Genomic DNA, 25,477 nt, shown 5'->3' on the forward strand with positions numbered 1-25,477 from the left:
TGTCACTAATCATAACTTAAAATGCTGTATTACAAAACAATTTTACAGTTAATAAAGTACCTACATTTATACAGAATATTATTATTTATACTTAATATTTAGTAAGACTACAAAATGAACTCATGTTTATCATAATTGGAGAAATCAGCAATTACCTAAGTAATTAATATTAATGATAATTTATCTCGTTCCCTTTGTGAAATCACTCAAACGTTTCTCAGGAGCCCCTACTTTTCTCAGGGCTACCAGTTGGTGGAACCCGTTCGATATGGAGCGATAGCGCACCCAGCCCTAGCGATTCAAGACCTAGACTAGCTAGACTTGTCCTACCGGCTCAATAAGCTTTCTAGTGCACTCTAATTAACTCTAATCGAATTATGTCGCACGCATAATATATATTCGCCATCAGATATATTTGAGCGCTCGAGGTGCTATTAAATATAACACGCCTGTATTTTCAAGGCGCTAGATTGCGTGTTCAGATATTTTTGAGCACCTCGGCCGCTGCGATATATCTGATGGGGACCGTACATAATTATAGTAATAGTTTGCTATGGAGGGCACTAAGTAAGTTCAGTGTTCGCTTTGAAAACTAGGAAAAGAGGGTTCAATTAAGTTTTAATGATCGTTACTAATGCTGAGCGTTGTACAGGAAATAAGAAACTATTAGGACCCTAAGTTTGTATTAAAGGTTTCTTTATGCAAATAAATTAAATAAGCGGAGCAGCAATCTTATAAATAAACATATTAAGTATTACTGTAGATTAAACATAATGCAAAATTCGTAAATATAAAATAACTTGATCAAAATCATGAGTATAGGTTTTATTTGGGTTTTATCAGTAAGTAATATTGATATTGACATTGTTAATAATTTAGTTAATTAATCGATTGCTTATAATGGTTTTTAAATTGTGTATTGCTTGACATTTGTATAATTATAATCAATTGTTATTTTCCTACTTGACGATCATAATATAAATTCGTATAGATTAGTGTAAAATAATTTATATTGTAATTTCATATTATGAAATAAATAAATCGAAATCTAAATCTAAATCTAATGCGCAGAAGACAGCTGCGCAATGTTCAAATTTGAATAAAGTAAAATATGTCCTAGTTGGAACTTAGTAGTTGCATTATCTTTGGTCCTTTGTTCGACAAATTATTGTTAGAAATTAAGGTTGGAAGTGGCAAAGTATTGAGGCTGGTGAAGCACTGGTACACTTAGATTTTTTTTTTGGGTAATATCAGACGTTCTAACTATTTCTTAAGTTTATATGTATACAGCATGTGGCCTGTAACACGGGCGAAAAATTAAAACGTAGTTTCTACTCCTCTAACTAGACAATGTTTGTTCAACGACTTTTAAAAATAACTTGTGGTTTAGATTTTAAAACACTTTAAAATTTATTCGAACACGCAATGTATCACGAAATTAATTATGTCTGTACGGTGACAAGACTGAGAGGCAATATCAATTAGACGGAATTTAAAGTACATTGAAAATATTATTTAAGTAGTTTGTTTGAAAAAGGGACAATCTTAAAACTACATAATTTCAAAAAGTTTTTGAACAAAAGTTTTATTGTCCGAGGAGTAGAATCTACGTTTTAATTATTCGCCCGTGTTACAAGCCACATGCTGTATATATGCCAGTATAGGCTTTCACAATAATAAGTAAATTTAGTTATCAGTTAGATGGCGCCTTCTCCATTTTCTCCACTTTCAACGAAAATATTGTCACTGTATTAATATAGGTAATAATAAGTCATAAAGATACAATATTAAGGTCAAATTAAATCGTTTAACATCAACATGTAATGTTTAAGTGAGACGAGGTAGTTCTCTGATCCATCTTTTACTGGCTACCGTTACCATTCACAGCCTAGCTACTAACGGGTCTCTTCCTGCCACCCACCCCGATAAACCATAATGCAACCAACATACACATACACACAATCAGAAATATTATAGACCTATACACCATACACATAAAGACGAAGATAGAATAGTCATCGATGACACGAACAGTGCAGCACTTCTGGCGGACGACCAGGCGTAGTTAAACCTTCTAGTTTATTATCCTGACTACATATAGGACATAACATGAAATTATGGTCAGAGAAAACTAATGACGAATAAATACATTTTAATGAGCTGATTGACTCGAACTTACGTAAACTCTTACAGATTTAATGTCCTCAATTTCTCTGAATTCATATAAATGCCAGTTCACCTTACGATTAAATTGGTTACGTAAGTTTCTGATACAGTTATTTTTAAATAAATAATTAAAAAGAACAAGATTTATTTTTAAATTGATTAATCATACGTAGGACCAATGCTATTCTAAAAACGATTGTACAGTTCTTTCAAATCAATAAACTCAATCCCCGACAGATGCAATCGAAATAGAAGCGAATCCTACAAACCGCATTTTGTTTATTTTCTTTGACCTGCATCCGATGATATCAAGGCCATGCATCATTACAGCTTCGCCACGCGTTTCCATTCAGATGATTAATGTATATAGAAATAAATATAAAGCTAATGTGCAATAATTTGCACAAAAACTCACTCTAGCTCTAAACAACAAGAATATATCTTATCGCCATTAAAATAAGGTGATAACGGTGTAAGTAGCAATTTTGATGAACACCTCTAGATTACTTTACAGCTTTTTGTTAGTGCTGTAATAGCAAAGATATAATCCAATCCAACTTGAGCTCTCAAACAAAAAGCCAATGAGCCGAAGATAGAACAAAACAGAATTGCAGAATCGTGAAGAAAAGATCGTTCTAAATTGGCCGTCGGATAATGATGACTCAGTCAAATTAAAATGGGAGCTTTCCAAACGAAAGGTGTTGAGAAGTCAAGCTAGCTGCAATTATCCCGGGCCGTAACTCGAGGCAATTATGATCTTTTTGCCGGAGACCCGTTATCTTAGCTTAGATGCGGGGCAAAAACGCAGTCCGCGCAGTGTGGGAGCTCTCGCGGTAGCAGGCGCACGCCGTACTCGTTCCTTACCTCCCTGCACGATGGCTCCTCGCGCGCTCCTGTTGGTGGTCGCCATTGCCTGTCTACATGAAGCTTCAGCTAGACCTGTTCGTCGGACTCTAAATTTCAACATGTTCGTGCTGCGCCCGCGCCCCGATGCACCAGACCGCCTTCTTATGAGCACAGACGGTGTCTCCAGATTTGGACCTATTTTGGAATACCTCGTACAAAGGGTTCAAGGTCTCATGTCTGTTCGGGTGCCTCCAAAACCAGAATTTTCTGATCAAGTCGATGCCCCAGAAGATTCGGTGGTAAATAAAGAAGAATTGCCGGTAGCTGATGCAGCGGAGAATGAAGTGGATGGAATTCAGGAAGCTAGAATGCCAGGAGTGGTTGTCAGGCCTTCGAGGACAAAACCTGGCACATACGAAGTGGAAATCGATGTGGTGGTTGACGATGGGCAGCCAGAAAAGAACGAAAACAATGTCACAAAATAATAAAAGGCGACAAATCTCTAGTAGACTCGTTATGTTTATCATGTCATAATTACAGTCATACATAATTTAGGAGTTGACTTGATGTTTTTTTTGTCTAATTTATTACTTAGTGGATATTATTTACTACAAGAATATAGTGATTCTAGTGAATGGTTATTTATAAATTTCGTCGATTATTTGTCACGAAATAATTAGTGGTAACAACTGCCAAGTTTGCATTTATTGTATGTGTTTAGGTTTCGTATGTTCTCATGTTTATTTTGTTAACACTTACTCGTTCTTGCCATATTGATAAGGATATTAAAATGTTTGTTTTATATTGATTGATTTATCTTTTACTGTTAAATATAATGTGCCTAAGTAGGTACTCGTAAATAAGTACAATGACTGAGAATCCGACTAATATATACCTTTTGTTTGTCCAAGACTTACGGCCATATTCGAACTTTAAGATACGTCAAATACTAGAGATTGAAACGATATGGAATGGATATGTCAGTGTCAAACAAGTGTCAAAAGTGACGTTTCTTCATACAAACGCGTCACTTTTGACACTTGTTTGACACTGACATATCTAATCCATATCGTTTCAATCTCTAGTATTTGACGTATCTTAAAGTTCGAATATGGCTGATAGTGAGATATTGGCAAAAATACCTGCTGTTTACTTTTTACTAAACTGTAGGTTTTTTTACTGAAAAAAACTTTATTATTTTATACTAAAGTCTAAAGTCTTAAGTTTAATAGAAATAAATATCCCATCTGATTACAGTAGGTACACAAGAATGGAGATATAAGATTGAAGAACCGATAGTCGTTTGTTTTATAATTGCACCATATAATTGTATAATTTGCATGCATTTAAGTATGTTTTATTGCAAATAAACTGATTGATTGATTATAATTATATCTGTAGTGCAATGCAAATGTAGGAGATACGACTCAAAACTTGTCAATAATCGATGAAAACCGCGGGTATTTAGCCCCTTAATAACTTCCTTTGACCCTTAATGAGTGTAATCCCAGAAGGAGTGCAAAAATATTTGCCCCTTTTTTAGTCCCAAGGATTGGCCAAAACCACTGCCTGACTTCCCACCCCAGACAAGAAACCTTATGGGATTAATAGTTCGATATCCTAACGATCTTAACAACTGATAATTTTCAAGTGATATTTTTTTAGTTTCTAAAAACTGATTGGTACGAGCCGAGGTTCGAACCTGCGACCTTTGGAAGACGCATCTATAAACAAAGCCACTAGCGACGTTCAAAATTCATAAAATCACTTTCGTTACAGCACAATAAGGGGTTTACTTTCCCTTGTAATTTATTACTGTTGTTTCTCGACGCCTCGCCAGGTTAAAGAGCAAAGGCGTTCGCTGCTAAAAATAAATTATTTGTTTTTGTTCGCTGCGAAAAACAGTTAATCATATTCACGTAATTGTTAAATGCTTATGTTACTAACCTTAATGATTTTAATTTTGGTTTGAGCTTAAATTCGATATTAAGTAGCTGTAACAACATAAAAACAGAGCGTTTTATAGGTACGTACGTTATAGTACGTTGAACGTATTTTGTTTAATAATTAATATTTTTTTATTTTGTCATCACAGTACGTTCAACTCGGGACATTAAAAAAGAAAGCCGAAGCAAGGTCAGGACCACGTCAGTAGGCCACTGGGTCCACAACGCATAATAATGCTCATCGGATATGCGTCCCTGTCAGAGCCGACGCTACTTTCAAACTATACACACCCTGTATCGTCTAACAATGAGCCATTAACGTTGTTGCCGGAGACAGTGAAGTGTTAAATTTAAGAGATGGTGTCAAAAAATTGTGAAACAATGAAGTGTAGTTTACTGCTAGTGACGGTTTTGGTACTTAGTGTAAAAGCAGCGCCATTTATAACAAAACCAGAAACTTGGATGCAAACAAACCAGCAGCTAGACCTAGACCAATCGATGTTGAACCAAATAGCTCAACAGTCATTGGAACGATGGATTCTGCAAAATCAATACAATTCAATGCAACAACAGCTTATGCCAATGCAGCATGCGATGAAGAAATCTCAATACAGCCCAGTACCGTCGTTATTGTAAGTATAATCAATATAATTATTCCTCAAATACTCAAACTAAAAAAAAAGTAAATATAGGTAGTATGTAAAATAATATATATTATACCTAGCCAAGTCACAACTGTTACTTGAACCGCAGTTTCGTTCGAGTCAAATAGGCCCCTTTGAACGTCTGTGTTTATTATTTAGTAAATTTGTTTATGTATTTTTTTTAAGCTAGTCACGCGCTAAACAAATGTTTTATTTTTCAGTAACGTACCTCAGCAACCGTTATTATTAGTAGTGCCTAGTACGATTGCGAAAACTACGAATCGAGTCGAAAACCACAACGAAAATAATGATCCAGATTTCAAAATTGGAATTGGAGATGTTGACTCAGTTGTAATTAACGCTGAGAACGAAGCTAATATCCCTGAAACAAGTATAGGTCCCCAAAGAGCTATTGTAGTGTTACCAAATGGCCAACGATTAATAATAGGCAGCATTATATCTGCTATACCGTTCTTACCTTTTGAAGTAAATGTACCAGAAACCATTGGCTGGATTTATAATGGTATAGCTGGTATTATTGGAGGAATAGGTCAAAGGTTACCATTTAGACCAAAACCAACAACGGAAAGTCCAGTTCAGCAAAATCAAGAATCAATGACACAAGAATCCATGATAACAAATCAAGAGTCAATACTGGCTCCAGAAACAGGAATCACACCAACACAAGAGACCAGAATAAAGCTGATGCAAAAGCTTATGTCCAGGAGGCCGAATATAGGTATGCCCATAATAATGTTGCCTATGACACAGACTGTTCCAATACAACTGCAAGTATAAATAAAGTTATTGAAGTTCTTCAAAGTATATTATTTTTATCCATTTAATTATCAAATGGTAAATGTATTTTTCCATACCCAACAGCTCTCAAGAATAGTAAGTTTTTAAATCATTTTACAACTAATTATTAATATAACTCCGATAATCTGATAATATTTTAAGCGCCTTTTTTAGATGAAAAGGCGTTGTGCTTAAAATGTTGTTATACTTAGGATTAACAAGAAATGGAACGAAATGGAGGGAAATAATAAAACTTTATTAATAAATGTAAGTACTATATTAAATTTGATACTTGGACATTTCAACATACATTTTGTTTTAATTTTGTATGGAAATTACTGATTACATGGTAACAGATAAATTCTTAAACTAGGTCGGGTTCAAGAGTGTAACGTTTGGTCTAATATATAAATAAAACTTTTTACTTAATTTGACTAATTATAAAGACTTCACTAAACAGGACGTAAATTCAATTTGCTCACATTTACTGAGTGAATAATGAGGCTTGTTTTCGGTTGTCCATAAGATAAAAATCTAAACATACTTGAATGTAAAACTTTATATTTAACGCACATAGTTACACTTTCAAACGCCGACTATTATGATACTAATTTCTAAATTAACCTAGATCATAAAATGGCAACGACAACCGATTTATATCGATTAAAGATACGCACGTGTGGACAACGCACATACAAATCGACTGATTAATCCAAAATTATTCCAATACCAGAAAAGGTAAAGCATCGTTGGATGTCCTAAGTGAAAGACTACCCTTGAAACATTGTCAAAGACACAAAATATATGGATTAACACTAAGCTCAAGACAGAACTAAACTTGTTCATGTGACAAATATTCAAGTATCACAGACCAATTAGAGACCTTACGTATATTTATTCAAATGTAACTTCTCAATGTACGATTTGACATTGAAAATTATACCTAAAATTTCCTGTATTAATTACTTATACAACATTATATCACCTTTATCCACTGCTAGAAAACAGCTTCCCTATTTTTAAAAGCTTTTTTTTCTAGTGTACCTCAGGGACCATTTTTCGGACCAATCTTTTAATAGCAGCGGGTAAAGGATACAAAAGTAAGCTAAAGGTTAGCCCTGGTGGGCATGGGCACTGACGCCAACGGTGTCATGGTCCAGAGGTTGTCCAGGGTTGAGAGCGCCGGGCTGCTGGCCGCTCTTAGGCACAATGATGGAGACTGGGTAGTTGAAACTGTAGAAGAAACCACGTGGCGGGCCCTGAAAAAAAAATGAATTTATGATCTAGAACGCATACTTTATGTACTATGTAAGGAAAGGTAAACACCAACAAACAGTCAAGTACAATCGTACGGCATTAACCGACTGTACCAATGTGAACTTAAATCTTCGGCCGATAACTTATGGCATCGTAAAACACACATTAGGTACAAGCCTCAAATAGCTGATTGTCGTACCTATTTCCTATTTTGTCAGAAAGGGATAAAAACATAAATTTACGAATAAGCGTGATCAATTTACAAAAGGGGCATTCCGTAAGAATATCGCTCACGAAACGCTTTTGCCTTGTATGCCAGCTATCTAAATCAAATACCTACGTAAAGCTTGAGATCGCATACCGCTAATTTGTTAGTCAAGTCTTGAAATATTACCAGACTAAATATCGCTTTCTCATAATTTTCAGAAGGATTAGAAGAATGTCATTTAGTAACCGACATTCTAGTGGAATTCCTCACAATTACATTTTGTTCATTCAAATAGAAGTGTTATGAAATTAAACTCACAGTAGGCTCAGGCTCATCTTGCTGTTGACCCTGCTGTTGCTGTTGGCCATATTTCTGCGGCTGTTGTTGATGCTGTTGCTGCTGGCTGTACTGGTTGGACTGGAAGCTGCTCTGCGCCTGCGCGAAAGCCTTGCCTTCGCGGGCGGGGGCGGCGGCAAGGGGGGCGACTACGTTCTGTTGCTGCTCGGATGCAGCTTGGTTGTAGTCGTAGTTGCTGTTGTAGGCGCCCCTGCGGAAAGAAAATAGCAATGATGTTGGGGCACGTCAGTATAGATCAATGGGAAAGAGAGGCTGTAAAACTCGTAGACAAGGGGCCCATTCGACTCGTCAAAAAGATAGAGGTGTGTAAAATTGACGCTCATTCAATTATGTAGCGTATTCTCGCGTTATAAATTTCATATTCATAGCTACTGGTTTTCCAATGCCTGTTACGGCTGTTATGCATAGTTGGAATGTTGACTCCACTGTCCCCCAATTTATTATCCTTTACGTGATTGTTTTAAAAAAAGTCGTCAAACCAATTCCTACTTCGCGGTGTAAGAGCGTTGTTAGGCGCAGGTCATTTAAGGAAACGCCAAACATAAATTTAAAATTACGACTATATTTCCACTTCCAAAGCCAAAGGTTACCGTTAAACTAACCTTGATAATTTTTGTTACTCTACCTACATGTACGGTATGTATCGTACAAGCGTCCTATTATATTACGTTTACGGTTCGGTCACTCGGTAGCGGTGTATTGCGGTAACTTACTGAGGGTCTGGGTTCTGGGCGGCAGCAGCGGCGGCCTCCTGCCAGGCCTTCTCGTGAGCCAGACGAGCCTCGCGGACATCAGCAGCCTCCTCCACAGGCTTCAGCTCTACCTTCGGCAGGTTGTCTTCTTGGTGGAAGCCTTCGCCGTCAGCCCAGTAGCGAACCTGTACAGAAATGTTTTATAAAATGAAAAAGTTCGAGTGATAGCCGTAGGTACTTTGTAAATAAAGTTTCGGGTAGGTACATAGTTAGTACAAAAACCTAAACCATTTCCTAATAAAATCTCGCTGCATGCTCGTACCGTCATGACACTTCGAGAGGCAACTGGCGGGGTCACGGGGTATACGTTTATTGCATATGTATATTGATGGCACCAGTAGTTGCTCAGATACGATGGGGAATCATTTTACCTCGAGGGATCATTATACACGCATCTCCCCTAGTCACAACATTATACGTGTCCTCTTGTCTGTGTATGATAAGGAAGGATCCTGATCGAATTTTTAATCATCTTTTTGTTTTTTATTTGAGAACAGTTTTTTCTGCTCTCTACAAGATACCTATACAAAGTAGGTAGGTATATGTAATGTAAGGGAATCTAGTTACCTTGATGAGTTCATTGTTGCCGTCCTTGTAGGTGTAGGAACCAGTGACGTCACCGGTTCTGGCTCGGTTCTCCACCTTCGAGGACTCGGGCGCCTGGTAGCCGTATGCGTAGCCGCCGAGACCGTCTTGTCCGTGGAATTGAGACGCGTCGTACACCTGGAAGATGACATTGATGTAATATTTCATGTAATTTTTTATAAGAATAAGAATTGTTTATTGCCACTTATTTAAAGTACATAAGAAAAAAATAGACAAAAAAATAAAAACAATTAATCATTTATACAAATCAAACAAATTAGAATACATATATTGGGCAAAGGGTTTCCAGTCTCAGCATGTGCCGTGCCGAGATTGCCCGGTGCTGGTTTTCAGCCGATTAACTACAAACCGGGCATCGGGTAGTAATAATTACATCAGAGACTCATATTTCAAATAGGAGACGGTAAATTTATGAACTAGGTAGGTAATACATTAAATTTGGAATTACTCGTAGTTTACCGTTTTGTTAGAACAAACAGTGTCTGATTAGATTTTGTAAGTTATCGTAGAACTGTATCTCGTCTTCGTATAGCTGTATAGCTGTTTTGACTGCCGATCACTTTCCCTGATGGTTCAAAGCCCAGATTTGGAATATGTCCAAATTGTTACATTCAATTTTGGTATACCACTTGTTACATTGAATTACTTAGAAGGTAATAATATTTCATTATAAAATAAAATACCTCCTCAACATAGTCATCGGTATTCTCAATCTCGCGGCCATTTTTCCAGTAGTGGCCTAGAGTAGGGCCAGCCTCCGCCGAGCGGAACCTCGGATCGTTCCATCTCACCTGAAAAGTAACGAAAACAGTCAAAACAATGTCAATCTTATTAGATTAATAAAATTATTTAACCTTTACTTTAAGATCCGTATGAATGAATATATTATATTGAGATGTATTTTTCTTTATCGAGCTGCAGATAAAATATAATATGACGACTAAGGGCAAAAAAACTTGTAAACTATTAACGGCACCAATCATGAGATATTTAGAAGAAAATTTGGAGTATTATTGATATTACACCGATACCTACCTGTAAAAACTTCTTTGAAATGTATCTGACACAACATTATTTAATTCTAAGTTATTAGTCTAGTCATTATTAGTCTAAGTTTCGTGACGCATTGGTTTAACTGTAACCTACTTAAACATTTTTATCAATAAAAAAAATTGTTGTAGAGTCTGAAGCCCTTCGTTCAGTAAGCTTTTATTGCAGGTGTAATGTATATGTCGTAGTCAGATCGTATAATCCGCCGTATTACATTACGGCTAGCCGTTTTACAAAACAGGGGCGTTTTGAAATGCGGCGGTTCGACGATTAACCGGATTGTCATTGCGATACGTTCTTCAATAAGGCGGCCTACGTTTAGCCGCATCGTATCTACTATTTAGATTGTAGAGTGACCAGTTCTTTCGGTCGCCTACGTAACCGGAGTTTGACAATGTTTGCAATTTAATTTATTTTGCATGTATTTCTTTTCCAAAACATTTCCTTCACAACATAAATAGACGGAGCCCCGCTATTTCTGGGCGGTTTGCCCTTCGGGCATCTGAAGCTACCTAACGAACCTAACCTACTTACCTACCTACGCTTTTTTCCCCAAAGTGTAATGTTTTCACGGACGTCTCACTAAATCAATAGGTAGGTAGGTTAGGTTCGTTAGGTAGCTTCAGATGCCCGAAGGGCAAACCGCTCTTCGCGGGGCTTCGTCTAGTTAAGTTGCGAAGGAAATGTTTTTTGAAAAGAAACAGTCCGACTAACTCCAGATTTGATGGACACCCCAGCGTTTTTCATAGTTTGTTGTTATGTCAGGCAGCGCCACGAGTGTTAAAAATGGGAAGTAAAAACTGTCAAAGCGGCGGCTAATGACTCGCTGTATTACATTACGGCTAGCCGTGTTGAATAACGTATGGCGCCGAATACATTCCGGCGGATTTTCATTCAGCCGCATTCAATCCGGCTAATCGTCGAACCGCCGCATTTCAAAACGCCCCTGTTTTGTAAAACGGGTAGCCGTAATGTAATACGGCGGATTATACGATCAGACTGCGACATATAGGTACTTCAAATTGCGTAAAAAATCAAAACTAACCAGAGGGAGAACGCCAGTGCGTCCCGAAAGCTGGGGCGCTGTGAACGGCGGGCTGCTCAGGTACTTCGCCGCCTCTTCGGGCGAGATGTCGATCTCAAACACGTTGGAGACTGGGTTGGGAGCTGCCGATGACAGCGCCACCTGTAAAAACACAATTATTAATCGGTTAATACTTTACCGCATACGAAGCCATATATGGCGGATTTGATATTCAACTCTATTAACAGCAATTAAAGTTTAAATATTAACAAAAAATTGTTTTTACATGCAGTAGGGGATAGAAAAATATATAAGGTTTAACTTATACATGAAACTAACTACAGTTCTAATGGTAGTCTTGGGCACTCGAGGCCTTGGTTACTTTCTTTTCATATGTAAATGTTCTTTGGGGACTAGCTTGATGGGTTTCGAAAATATAAAAAAAAAACTTTTTATTTATTTTAGATATTGTTGGTAATACCAAAAACAGTTGAACAATACGTCATTTCGCAATATATCGTATTACATCATAATCATAGCAGAAAACTCTGAGATCATCTTCAGTTTCCAATGAAGTAGCTATTAAGGGGACGGTATATGACGTTTTCGATTTAGAGCTCACTTTGTGCAATCAATTTGTTCAAGAAATGTTTAATAACTGCATTAAATTATACGTAAATTTGTTCACGAAGAAGCCGTGTACCGGCTCTTCACGCCATAATATTTTTTATTTGCTGTAATTCTTCACAAATCGACACTAAAAGTATCCAAAAATCAAAATATGGAGTTCCGTTTGAGCAACACGCATTACAGTTTTGCCTTTGACAGTAATTGAGTTGTTGTGTGATTTTGAAAACTAGATAACTAAACTAGCAAATTATTATCTACTTATATTTTTACTCACAAATACAACACAGAAATTCAATCCCAAATGTAAACTTTCGTACAATTTCCATACATTGACGACATCACTCAAAATTCTTCTTCGAGTCAGATGGCCGCTGGCCTTGGATCGAAGCAGACGTGTACATCGTCGTAGCTCGTTTTTGACATTATTATAGACATTTCTGGACATTTCATCATATACGCATACGAAAATGTATACCAGTAGATAAATTGTATTTCAAAAAATAGGGTAAATAAATATAATTAAAATTTGATTTGTTGTTATTTACAGGTCGTAACGATCGAAAACAGCAGTAAACTATCCTAAAACAATACGATTACAATCGAATTTAAGTAACTTGTTCCTTCAAAACCCGCTTAAAATGAAAAAAGTTTAAAGACTCGTTTTACTGATTGGGATTGATTTTCATTACGCTGGTATCAATTTTGCGTCATTAAAAAAAATGTATATGACTTCTGTACGTCAATGACTTTTGATGTCAATTGTAATCTTGTATTTACGTTAGAGAATTATATATTCATTTAAATATTACGTACCTATTAATACGAAGCGTAATTCGTTTAATACCTGAAAGTCTTACAGTGTCTACACCTACTTTGTTGCCGTTCGTTCCGTCTATATGTATGCGATTACGTGCTGTTCTGATAATCTTCAAGAATCAAGAACAACGGCAAGAGCCAGCATTTAGTACTAACTAGTTTTTGCGGATTTGGAGACCGAGATGAAGCTTACAAGCCAATACCGCAGCGGCCTGGTTATTGTTATGTGTATATATCGAGTATTATATAAATTTAATATAAAAAAAACAATGTTTTATTTCAATGACATTATGTGCGTAGGTATGTAGGTATGTTTCGATGATTATAACTATTATAAGAATTTTGTCCACACAATAATTGTGCAAAGCAGAGACATGCTTTCTTTATGGTATAAGCGGTATGGTACCGTTATTATTTATCAATACCGGTTCGTTTTGAAGTTAAAACTATACCGGTTGAAATATAAAGTACGGTACCGGTATAAAATTACAGCAGGGACAACCATTTTTATAGGTGTACAGTCAGCTGCAGAGAAAAGGTACCACCCTTGCAAAGATGATTGTATGCAGGGGTGGTATATACCTTTCCTCTGCAGCTGGCTGTACCTAAACCATCATTGACCGAGCGTTAGCGAAGGTCTCCGTTTCAACTTGGGCAAAAATGCTTTCGTATATCCGAATTCTTCTCCTTTGCAAATCACATTTCTCAACTGATTCTGATTAACATTTGTAAGGAGGTTCGGTACTCGGTAGTTCGATATAATTATTCGGTTTCTTTTTTTTAATAATTAAAAAAAAACGTTTATTTCAGACAAACATGGTCCATATTTTGTTAGTACATCTTAACAATTTAAAACTTATAGCTAAGGTTAACTTAAAATAAAACTTAAATAACTATCATATTAAAATAGGCAGAAATTGACATAAAGGACTTAAGCGCCAGTAGGGTCTGTGACACTTAAGACCATTGTGATTATTAGGTACTTACTGGCCCCTATTTCACCACGACCACGGTGACAGATGCGAAAATTGTCGACATCACTGTTGCTGACGTCACAGGCCTCCAAAGGCTACGGTAACCGCTTACCATCGGACGGGTGATGTGCTTATTTGCCACCAACATTTTAATAAATAAATAAACTCCATTATATTGCCACTAAAAAAATCTTATTTTGTGGCAATTGTCACTAGAAACACGACAATTGTCACGAAATTGCGACACAGAACTCATTTCCTGTCAAGACTTACTGAAAACTCTTTGAAAAATCTTGTGACAATTGTCACAAGATTTTTTCGCAAGAGAAATGTCTGTTTTATCCGATAAAATAAAGTTTTTTTAAATAATACAATGACGGTGGCAAACACGAATACGGCCCGCCCGATGGTAAGCGGTAACTGTAGTCCATGGATGCCTATGGCGTCAATAACAGTGATGTTTTATAATTGTCGTACCTGTCACCGTGGTGAAATAGGGGCGGCGGCATGGAACGTGAAGTGCATTGGGGTAAGTGCATACCGTTCACTCAAGGAAAAAAATATCCCTTATAAGATCAGTCGTGTGTCTGCCATTTTTAGGGTTCCGTAGCCAAATGGCAAAAAACGGAACCCTTATAGATTCGTCATGTCTGTCTGTCTGTCTGTCTGTCCGTCTGTCCGTCTGTCTGTCCGTCCGTATGTCACAGCCACTTTTTTCCGAAACTATAAGAACTATACTGTTGAAACTTGGTAAGTAGATGTATTCTGTGAACCGCATTAAGATTTTCACACAAAAATAGAAAAAAAAAAACAATAAATTTTTGGGGTTCCCCATACTTCGAACTGAAACTCAAAAATTTTTTTTTCATCAAACCCATACGTGTGGGGTATCTATGGATAGGTCTTCAAAAATGATATTGAGGTTTCTAATATCATTTTTTTCTAAACTGAATAGTTTGCGCGAGACACACTTCCAAAGTGGTAAAATGTAACTTCTAAAATAAGAGAATGATAAAACTAAAAAAAATATATGATGTACATTACCATGTAAACTTCCACCGAAAATTGGTTTGAACGAGATCTAGTAAGTAGTTTTTTTTTATACGTCTTAAATCGCCTAAATACGGAACCCTTCATGGGCGAGTCCGACTCGCACTTGGCCGCTTTTAATCCAGTGAAATTGTAGAATTTTGTAACGTGGCTCTTCTGCGTCAAATCCGGTAGTTCTGATTTTTTGCAGACTTATTTATGATGTTGGCCCAATTAATAATCCAGGTTTGTGACCTCGAGCGCCGAACGCAACTTTGTCAAAAATCGAAAAAACCGCGAAAATTTCGGTTTTCTTTTAGATTTGGGCGATTATAACCCTAAAGGACTAGTTTTTGATAGTACCTTTCTTAAACGTTTTTAAAGAAGACTAAATTTGCTACAATACGAGATTAGAACTGTCGCTGAAGGTTGAACCAGCCAAAGAATTATAAGTAGATATATGCACTTATCCCAACGCACCTCACGTTCTACTCTGCACGGGGTTCATTGCCGCTCCTACCTCCGTAAGTAACTATCAACACCTACATTATCAAGGCTACGATCGAAGATAATCGGTTCAGCACTGAAATAATACCAGTGGAATACCGGTATAATATTTTTTATTTTCATTTTATTAATTTAATAGCGAAACAAAAGGCGAATATACGACATAAAAGTATATCGGTAAAGATATTAGAGGTACATTAGCCAATACTGTTTCCATATATTTTCAAATTTTCTTTTGTCCGCCATAATGAAATTTTGCACCCTGCCGGAACTTTATTTATTTAAATTCTCATTGAATTGATTTTGCGCTTTATGAAAAGTCGTATAGAGTATAGAGTAGTAAATAAAATTTTACATCTGACTTTATGACATCTGGTTTTATTCGGTTTAACTTTAGAAAACGCGTATCTCGACAAAGCCATAATGTAGAAAATTGTCAACAATCAAATGAATTATTATAATTTTAATACGTCACGTGTGACATGAACAGACAAGGAAAGCAAGATTAAATGTATTGTTTCTCTTTCTTCTTTCAATGGAACGCTTTTCCTAAAAGGAGGCCAGTGGTTAACACTAAACTCAACCAGCTATCTTAAAAAAAAGTTGATGGGTCAGTGACCTGTCCCAGTAAAGTGAGGTAGTGTGCGTGAAGTGCGCTTGTGTGTGAAATGGGGTAAATTGACAGAATCTGAAAATTTACCCACCTCTACCGTCACCTTAAGTGTTGACTCCTTAACTTTGCTTTAAAATTAATCAATCAGAATTAAGTAAGTAATGCATCAAGTTTAAAAACACAAGAATAAGTAGTTTAAAAAACACCTGTCATTGTCAATTTCATCAATGATAATTTCTCTTTGATCTGTCTCATCATAAATATACCAAACATTAATAAACATAGTGCATCTTCAGACTGAATACAAAATGAACGGTTCGAAGAATACGCAAATAAAAAACACATCCTATTCGCGCGAGATTTACGTTAGCATAATCAGCATAAAACAACCATAATGATGACCAATAGTAAAAACAGCTTGATAGATGATCCATCGAAATTAAGTAATAATAGAGACGAATCAAATAAATGGCGGATACGAAAACATTCATTCAAGAACCGGATAGTTCGTGACGTATCGACCTTAGTTAAGTATTGCGTTGCTGATTAACATACGAGTATGTGCGTATCGCCGCGGCTAATATTGACTTTGTGGATGTGTTAGACGGTCGTGGAGATGACTAAACATACAATAATGATATAATAACCTGAGAGTTTTATTAAGATCGAACTGGTTAGGATGAAAATAGCAACAAAAAAGTGAAAAACCTGAAGATACTTAGTAAACAACTTAAATGCATAACCGAAGTAGAACTCTTCCTTATTTTTTAATAATACTGTGTTGGCAACTTATTGCTACAGCACAAAGACTATAAGAAATTCTGGTAAATAAACCTAATTCGTCGAACGATCAATATAATTAGTACTTATGTTGCGAACAGACTAATTGCTCAATAGACTTTTTTAAGTGCCATCATCCACACGACTAACAGATTAATACGTAAACCTTATTGCAAAACTTATGTATCCTCAAATCAGTTAAGATACTCGTATTCTGTTAGTCCGTAGTTAAATTTCGTTTAAATCGGCCCAGCCCATCAACAAAAGGCATTCTTTAAATTCACATGCCGTCCAGACTCAAACTAGGTTTCTGAACCGTCGCCAAAATGAACATCCAAAACAAATCTGAGGCATTCACATGCAAACTATTGTGGGAACTAGAATTGAGTTCTACTTTTTCTGTTGTTAATTGGTATTGTAGGCACATAGCAACTGGGAGACTGAATACTCTTTTATTGACGAAGAACCCATACTCCGATCTTCCTTATATCTCGTTTTACTTTAGGAAATTTAAACCTTAGTTTCAAACAGACTCGCTGCACTTATGAAAACGTGGTGAATCTATTGTTTGTATGTTTATCTTCTTAGAATAAAGTAAAAAAAAAAGTTGGTAAACCTATGCTGGCATTAATATTGTAAATCAATCAGTTCGTTGCCCTTGAAATTCCCAAAGAATAATTTATTTGTAGTTTTTGCATTCGTCGCGAAGACGAATGACTGGTAATCAAATGATGCATAGTGCTCAATTTAAAATAATTTGTTACGGTATTCCGATTAGGAATTTTGCTTATTATGAATGACTCGTGTATCCCACATTTTTTATAAATATTAGCATAAATATTAAATGTCTTAGGCCTATTTCGAAAATTTAAATTCTGATTTTTTTTGTACCTATACTTGATTACTTTTGAGAGTCCGATGTTTCAATAAAATTATTTGTTTTGCAAATAGACCTACCTAGGTACGCGATTATCTATTTACCTATACATAGACTACATAATCGCAATTCACGACTCATTTCCACGGTACGTACCTAATCAAATAGAGGTGGATATGGATATGTATCTCGCATATGATTCATCAACGATTCATGCGGTAAACTGTGCTGGAGAATCAAAGATTGCCTTTACTGCCGTATTCGAACTTCAAGATATTCACAAGAGAAGACACGTACTAGATCCATTCTAGATACGTTATAGTTTAGATTTCAACTAGTTCTCTTTTGCAGCGCAATTCGGGCAACCAATGTCACTTTTACGATAGATCGTGTTAGATATCTATTAGATGTGAATTCGATCTCTAAGTAATATCTTGTGGAAATTGTTCAAGAGTATTACTGAATCGCGATCAGAAAGGGATTAGAAATAACAGATTTCCATACACTTACGTCAAAATCAATATGGATTGACAGCTAAGTATCTCAATCCCTTTCTAATCGCGATTCAGTAATATCTCCTGAATCGCGGAAATGTCAAATTTGACAGGTTAGATCTTAAACATATCGTTATCGTATCTTGGCGATGTCTATTACAAAATCCGAATCGGGCCGTAATACGCATAATGTATCTTAGATTATTTCTAGGGAAAATACCCCCAAGTTTCAGCTCGGTTGAAAGATCCTTTACTAACACATTAGATACGCCATGCAAACGTTATTCATGCACTCCGTCTCCAATCGGTCACTTGCATATTTTTGTAAAAAACCGGTTAAGAACATATCGGGATATGTCTTCACCAAGGAGGAGTTTTGGCTAAAGGGCTTTTGTCGAGTTCATTATGTTCTTTATAGGGTCCCGTAGATACTTCTATTTCCCACCCTAAAAATATGATTTATTTTTTACTCTTCTTTTTACTGATTCTATAAAGGAAATTTACAGTTACAGCGGCGGCAACAACGACACCGCAACAGTAATGCAGCTGCAGGCTGCAGATGACATCCAAACGTCACCTTTAAAAAACACTTCACCAGAAACCTCACGATTAATTTTGTCACCTTCACTTACAGACACGGTTATGTGACGCGATGACAGTTAAGTGCTAATAAACGCCAAGTTATGTCAATGCTACTAAAGTATGCTACTGCATACATCGTGTCTACACGTGCACGAAATAACAATGGTAATTTAATTAATTTAACGATGTGAAAATTGGCAATAATAATCTATATGCAATTATTTGTGAACGAAACCGATTTCTTGGAAAATCTCTAACAATAAAATATTACCTAAGTATTCAAATTTAATTCAAATATTGTTTCTGAATACTATATTATGTAATAGGTTAACTTAATCAAAATCCAGTGATATTGAATATATTGCTCTCTCGACAACATTTAAAGCTTATTGGAGCAATACGTCATCGACGTTTCGAATCCGGATCTGGAGTTTAAATAAATTGATTGTGATGCCATCCCATGAATCACCTTATGAGCCATTAAGGATATTTTTGAATTAATATATTTACACATTATATTAAAATCCATGAACTGGGTAAAATACCAAGAAAAGCAATAAACTACTGTATGTTTATATGTTACAAAAGAATATCTAATATACTTAGTCCAAACTTAGTCTTTTAGAGGAGAATATCTAATATGCTTAAAATCATCTATTAAAATCCTAACGTTTGGTAAAAATGACATAGTTGAGCTAAATATCAGATGAACTTTTTACACCCTACTAGCCCAAGCCAAAAACTTCAGCTGATATTGACTCTACTATATGGCCTTTGTTCAAACAATAGTTTTCTGACAAAGATTACACATTAATTAAGCTTATTTTCTGCGACGACTTTATATAGTGGACTTTGAGCTGTGACGTACGCAGAACACCTGGTGCGAAACAGGACTTGAACAAATCACGACCACTACATTCGATAATATGTGTGGACTGTGTGGTAAGAAAATTAATGGTTTTGTGAGCAGTACTAAAAAGATAAGATAACTTAAGATGTTCAAAAATAATAATCAACCTTGGAACCCACTGAGAATCGAAATATGCGTGCATATTTGCTACGCGATTACTTAATAGGAGTTCCGAAGAAAATATTGACAGGCATACGAGTAGACAAAAAACTTTTGTTGATATGTGACAAGTCCAAAAGATACCTAATCGTTTTTCGAATATACTGATAAACTGTCTTAGTGACCTTATCAACATGCATCCCTGAATTAAGTAGGTATTGGTAATTAAAGTATTAATTATTAAACAAACAGAATAAAGGATACCAAATTTGATTACGAATTGGCAATAAATTATTCGATTTTTTCTCATAAAAATATCTACCTGCGCCAAATCGCTATCAGACATATCTAAGGTTATGGACAGAATTCATATAAGATGACGTTAGGGCCAGGTTCATGAGGGGCCAGAGGTAATCTACATCCGTATGATGAATAGTGCATGTTGGAACTTTATACGTAAGTAAATTGATTTTGTATATACATATTACGTTAAAATTTAAATACGTTACGTTTAGTTATTTCAAATACCTGACTATTTAGCTCACAAAACATTGTGAGTTTCTCGGTTACGTATCCTACACGTTGTATTCCTTTGCAATGTCATTTTTATTAAATCTATAATTTATGTTGATGGTCAATACTTAACTAGTTTTCATCACTTAATTCCACGTGAATATAATATTTATTGGACTCGCTTGCAAATTAATGAATAATAATTCAAATGTTGTTTTGAAAATACCCACCGTGTAGAAGCAGAATAATAACATTTATAATTGTAATGTCTGATGCTCTAATGGGTTTGTTTGTATCCGGTAATTAATTAATACCAATACTCGAACAGTTTACTATTATTTATTGTAATATATGATGAGAGCACATCTTACTAGTACAATGTCTATATCCCAAGAGAGGGGGGACCGGAGCAGACAGCGTTTAGTTACCACAACTCTCCCCCAGCCCATTTATAAAAACACTTAACTTACAGCAAACACTTAAGTTACACTAATTACTTATAGCTAACATTTGGTTAACATGGCGTTTTACGGTTCTCCCCTCCACATTTACCGAATATGTAACCCCTGGTGTCAGACACTCCTTGATCTCTCCCGCAATCCACTTTTGTTTTTTATCTCTATAATCTCTAACCATGACTTTCATCCCTACATCAAAAGTCACGTTTCGATTTCCCTTACTGAACTCCACTAGTTTTTCATTATTAATTTGCAACCTAGCACTTACTGGCTGTGGTCTAAGTAAAGAAAATCTTGTTCTTAACTCCCGCTGATACATTAGTTTTGAGGGGCTGACACCAGTGGCTCTATTTACACTTGTTCGATAATCCACTAAAAATAAGTTTATTGCGTCTTCCAGTGACTTTCCACCGACTATAATTTTTTTTACATGGCTTTTAAAAGTCTGTACAAAGCGTTCGGCAGCTCCATTCGTTGCCGGGTAATAAGGTGGGGTATAACTTATTTTTATGTTTTTACTTTTACAATAATCTTTAAATTCAGTACTCGTCCATGTTGTCCCATTATCCACCACCAAATGGAGCGGGTAACCATACCGAGCAAATAGTGACTTAAAAACTTTTAGTGTAGTAGTTGCCGTTATATTAGGCATCACATATGCTTCTGGCCACTTTGCAAAACTATCTATCACCACCAAAAACATCTTACCACAGAAAGGTCCAAGAAAATCCGCATGTAAACGTTCCCAAACTGTATGGGCCGGTGGCCAGGGCGTTAGCGGTACCTTTTCGGGGGCCTTTCTGTTTTCTAAACAAATCATGCATGCGTTTGTTATATCTGTGATATCCTTATCTATAGTTTTCCACCAAAAATATGACCTAGCAATTTGTTTCATTCTATTTATTCCAAAATGGCTTGCATGTAACTCGTTCATTACTAAATTCTGCAGACTTTTTGGAATTATTACTCGTGTGCCCCACAGTAAGCAGCCCTGATCAATACTTATTTCATTTTGTTTTTCATGAAAGGATTTTAATTCTTCATTTAACATTGCTTTATCAGGCCAACCATCAGTACAATATCTCATTACAGTTGATAGAGTAGTACATTTTTTTGTTTCTTGTTCCACTATTTTCCAATTTACATTTTCAAAATTTGATAATGACAAGAATTTTAACACACTTAATTCACTACTGTCTAATATTGGATGGCTAAAGGTACTATTGTCTGGCGTGGGGTTGCGAGACAAATAGTCTGCGGGGTTGCAATCTGTTTTTATATGTTGGATAGTGTAGTTAAACCCTGACAAGAATATAGCCCAGTGCTGTAATCTTTTACACGCCATTTTTGGTATACCCTTTTTAGGGCCAAATATAGTAACCAACGCAGCATTGTCGGTTTGTAACTCGAATGTTCGTCCAAACAAATATTCGTAAAATTTAGTTATTCCGAAGATTATAGCATATGCTTCCTTCTCTATGGTTGGGTACTTTATTTGGGTATCTGTCAATTTTTTACTGGCATAGGCTACTGGTTTCACTACACCATCCTCAGATCTCACAGAAAGAACAGCGGCCACCCCGCAGTCCGAGGCATCGCAGCTTAAAATTATTGGCAGTTCATTGCTGTAATGAGATAAAGTGACTGTTTTTGTTAAAGCTTCTTTTATTTTTAAAAAAGCGTTGTCACATTCAGGGCTCCAACAAAAAATTTCATTCTTAAGACAATTATACAAAGGCTGTAGTATTGTGGCCATGTCTTTTAAAAATCGATTATAATAATTTACCTTTCCTAAAAAGGAACGTAACATTTTCATATTTTCGGGTTGGGGTGCTTTTAATAAGGGCTCAATATTTTCTTTAATTACGCTGATCCCTTCACCTGATACATGATATCCAAATACTGTTAGTTGTTCTTCAAAAAACTTGCACTTTGATATTTTTAATTTCAACTCTGCCTCTGTGAAGCGTTGCAATACAGATTTTAATCTTGAATTTACTTCTTCTATTGTTTTTCCTGCAATGAAAACATTATCTATATAAACCTTCACACCTTCCAGTCCCGACAACAACTGAACAATTAGGCGCTGAAAAGATCCCGGCCCCGTACTGACTCCATAGGGCAGATATAAATACTTATATATGCCCTTTTCAGTCACTATTGTAGTTAGTTCTTGTGAATCTGGATCAAGTGGTGCTTGAAGGTAAGCTTCTTTCAAATCCAGCTCACAAAAACAACTATTTCCTTCGAAATTTGACAGTATGTCATTTATTGTCGGGAGTGGAAAATGGTCTATTTCTAGGTTAGGGTTCAAAGTTACTTTGTAGTCCCCACAGAGGCGCACTGAGCCATCACCCTTCATAACTGGTACAACTGGTGTACCCCAGTCGCTAAACTCGATTGGAGCAATGCGACCATTTGTTAACAGCCTATTTATTTCTGTTTCGACCTTGGATTTTAACGCAAATGGCACATTTCTAGCTGGCAAAAATTTTGGCTTGGTATTTGGTTTTAATTTTAGAGTTATATTTGCCTTCTTAAAATTACCCCAGCCCGGTTCGAATACAATAGGGAACTCTTTTTTTATTTTATCTAGATAGGCCTGTTTAGTTGGAACATTAGTACATACATTAATATTTTGTTGTAGTTTAAACGGCCATAAATGTAATTTTTTTAACCAATCTTTTCCTATAACCCTTGGTAACCCATCTTCTACAACTATGAGTGTCATATCCTCAAATTTTGATTCATTAAATGTCACATTCAAATTTTTTAATAATCCAATTGGCTTTGAAATGGACTGGTCAAAATTGATCATAGTCATTTTAGAGTTTTCTATGTTGATTTGTGGGAAAAATTTATTTCTGTCACTTTTGTTCATTGTAGTTATATCTGAACCCGAGTCCACTTCAAACTCAAATGGAATCCCTTCAATTTTTAGCTTTAAAAACATAGATGGTATTTTCTTAAATAACTTACACCCCAAATTAAGCGTCTGATACATGTCATCTAGTTCATTAGTTTCACAAACATCTTCTTTTTCTTCGGAGCAAACCACAGTTTTCAGGCTTGGTTTCTTTAGGGGGCATAGCCTAAATATGTGTCCCTTCCTGCCACATTCCGAACAGTACTTAAAGCGCAAGGTGCACTGATCCTTCCAATGTCCTGTCTTGCCGCAACACAGGCACTTTGACTGTTGTTGTTGTTGTTGCCGCTTTTTTTGAGGCTGTAGACTCACTTTCCCACGATCCGTTGAGAGCTTGAACACATCAACTGGCTTGGCCGATAGTTTAAAAGCCATCTCTGCTGTCTCCGCCACTGCTGTTAACTTTGCCAGAGTCGCATCGGCCATCTTCAATACTTCATATCTGATTGTCTCGTTGTGAACGCCATTCAACAGTCTTTCTTTTAAATGTTCATCTACATCCTTGAAATCGCAGTCTTTAGCCAGTTTGCGAACAGCTAACAGGTATTCTTTTATCGTTTCTCCTTCTTCTTGTTTCCTGTCCATGAATCTCGCTCTGTGCACTGCTAGATTTATTTTGGGGTGATAAAATTCTTGCAGTTTTTTACATAGATCCTCATATGTACTTTTAATTGGTATATCTGGGGCACATAACCCTGACAATGTGTCATACACGTTACTTGTTAATTTCGTTATTAAGAGCGGAACCTTTTTGTCTTCCGAGATATCATGCAATAACATGTAACAATTGAGTTGCTCCTCATAACTTCTCCAATTTCCACCACTGAAATTGTCTAAGCTAGTAATAGGGAGCGTTGACTGGTGTGTCATTTTTTTTTTTTTTGTTTTAACGTGGTCCCGAAGCACTTTCCGCAAATCGTCGATACTTGGATTTGGGCCTGTCGGTAATTCTAACTGTATTATGAGTTGTGATAATGTATCTTTTGGTAACTCCTGAATCCACGACGTTTGACCACTTGCAATTTTTAATTTAAATTCTTCGAGGGACATTATGTCACTAAACTTGTTGATTATCACCTTCAGTTGTGCGTAGTAACAGTAGCAAGCAAGATGGTTGCCATTGCCATGTCTGTATTGTCTGTTTTACCGACAGAGTTGTGACATATGACGTATAGTGTCGTTTGACGTTTGCGTTTTGATATTGCTAGAATGTATGTTCTGATTGCTCTGCTTTACCGACCGGTTTCCTTCACATTTACTGTCAACTGCTCCGTGGTGACGTTTTGAATGATGATAACCTCTAATTGCGAGATGTTAAAAATACGTACAGTTTCACGTCGATCCGTAACCTTCTCGTCGCCAGTGTAATGTCTGATGCTCTAATGGGTTTGTTTGTATCCGGTAATTAATTAATACCAATACTCGAACAGTTTACTATTATTTATTGTAATATATGATGAGAGCACATCTTACTAGTACAATGTCTATATCCCAAGAGAGGGGGGACCGGAGCAGACAGCGTTTAGTTACCACAATAATCATGTTAAAATATGGTAAAAATCTGTTTTAAAGTGCACAGCCTATTTGGTATTGCACTTTGAAGGCGGTCGTAAGG

At 36.2% G+C, this 25,477-nt stretch overlaps 3 protein-coding genes across 3 annotated transcripts in view; 1 reads left to right on the forward strand and 2 right to left on the reverse strand.

The window, feature by feature from the left end:
* Window positions 1-5,110: 5,110 nt before the first annotated feature.
* Window positions 5,111-6,419, forward strand: LOC134650370 (uncharacterized). The gene is made up of 2 exons (XM_063505323.1): window positions 5,111-5,590; window positions 5,812-6,419. Exons 1-2 carry the CDS (start codon window positions 5,316-5,318, stop codon window positions 6,398-6,400), a joined length of 864 nt encoding a protein of 287 aa, XP_063361393.1. The 5' UTR covers window positions 5,111-5,315; the 3' UTR covers window positions 6,401-6,419.
* A 997-nt stretch (window positions 6,420-7,416) lies between these two features.
* The window catches only part of LOC134650240 (RNA-binding protein EWS-like), a 42,107-nt gene continuing 24,046 nt past the window's right edge, over window positions 7,417-25,477 (reverse strand). Inside the window, exons 2-7 of the mRNA XM_063505188.1 lie at window positions 11,676-11,816; window positions 10,264-10,371; window positions 9,542-9,697; window positions 8,936-9,099; window positions 8,184-8,412; window positions 7,417-7,659 (exon numbers count right to left, since the gene is read on the reverse strand). Of these exons, the coding sequence (XP_063361258.1) occupies window positions 7,513-7,659; window positions 8,184-8,412; window positions 8,936-9,099; window positions 9,542-9,697; window positions 10,264-10,371; window positions 11,676-11,816 (945 nt within the window). The 3' untranslated portion in view covers window positions 7,417-7,512. The remainder of the gene's footprint in view (window positions 7,660-8,183; window positions 8,413-8,935; window positions 9,100-9,541; window positions 9,698-10,263; window positions 10,372-11,675; window positions 11,817-25,477) is intronic.
* LOC134650019 (uncharacterized) lies at window positions 22,843-24,909 on the reverse strand. The gene is made up of 2 exons (XM_063504835.1): window positions 23,916-24,909; window positions 22,843-22,952 (listed from the first exon to the last, which is right to left on the reverse strand). Coding segments are annotated over exons 1-2 (819 nt in total). The 5' UTR covers window positions 24,733-24,909; the 3' UTR covers window positions 22,843-22,950.

This window comes from Cydia amplana, chromosome 8, assembly GCF_948474715.1.
Source record: "Cydia amplana chromosome 8, ilCydAmpl1.1, whole genome shotgun sequence".
NCBI classification, from domain to species: Eukaryota; Metazoa; Arthropoda; class Insecta; order Lepidoptera; family Tortricidae; genus Cydia; species Cydia amplana.

Coding starts and splice junctions, on each gene's coding strand:
- LOC134650370 (XM_063505323.1), top strand. CDS start 5,316: ATGGTGTCAAAAAATTGTGAAACAATGAAGTGTAGTTTACTGCTAGTG. Junction 5,591..5,811: donor AGCCCAGTACCGTCGTTATT/GTAAGTATAATC, acceptor CTAAACAAATGT/TTTATTTTTCAGTAACGTAC.
- LOC134650019 (XM_063504835.1), bottom strand. CDS start 24,732: ATGACACACCAGTCAACGCTCCCTATTACTAGCTTAGACAATTTCAGT.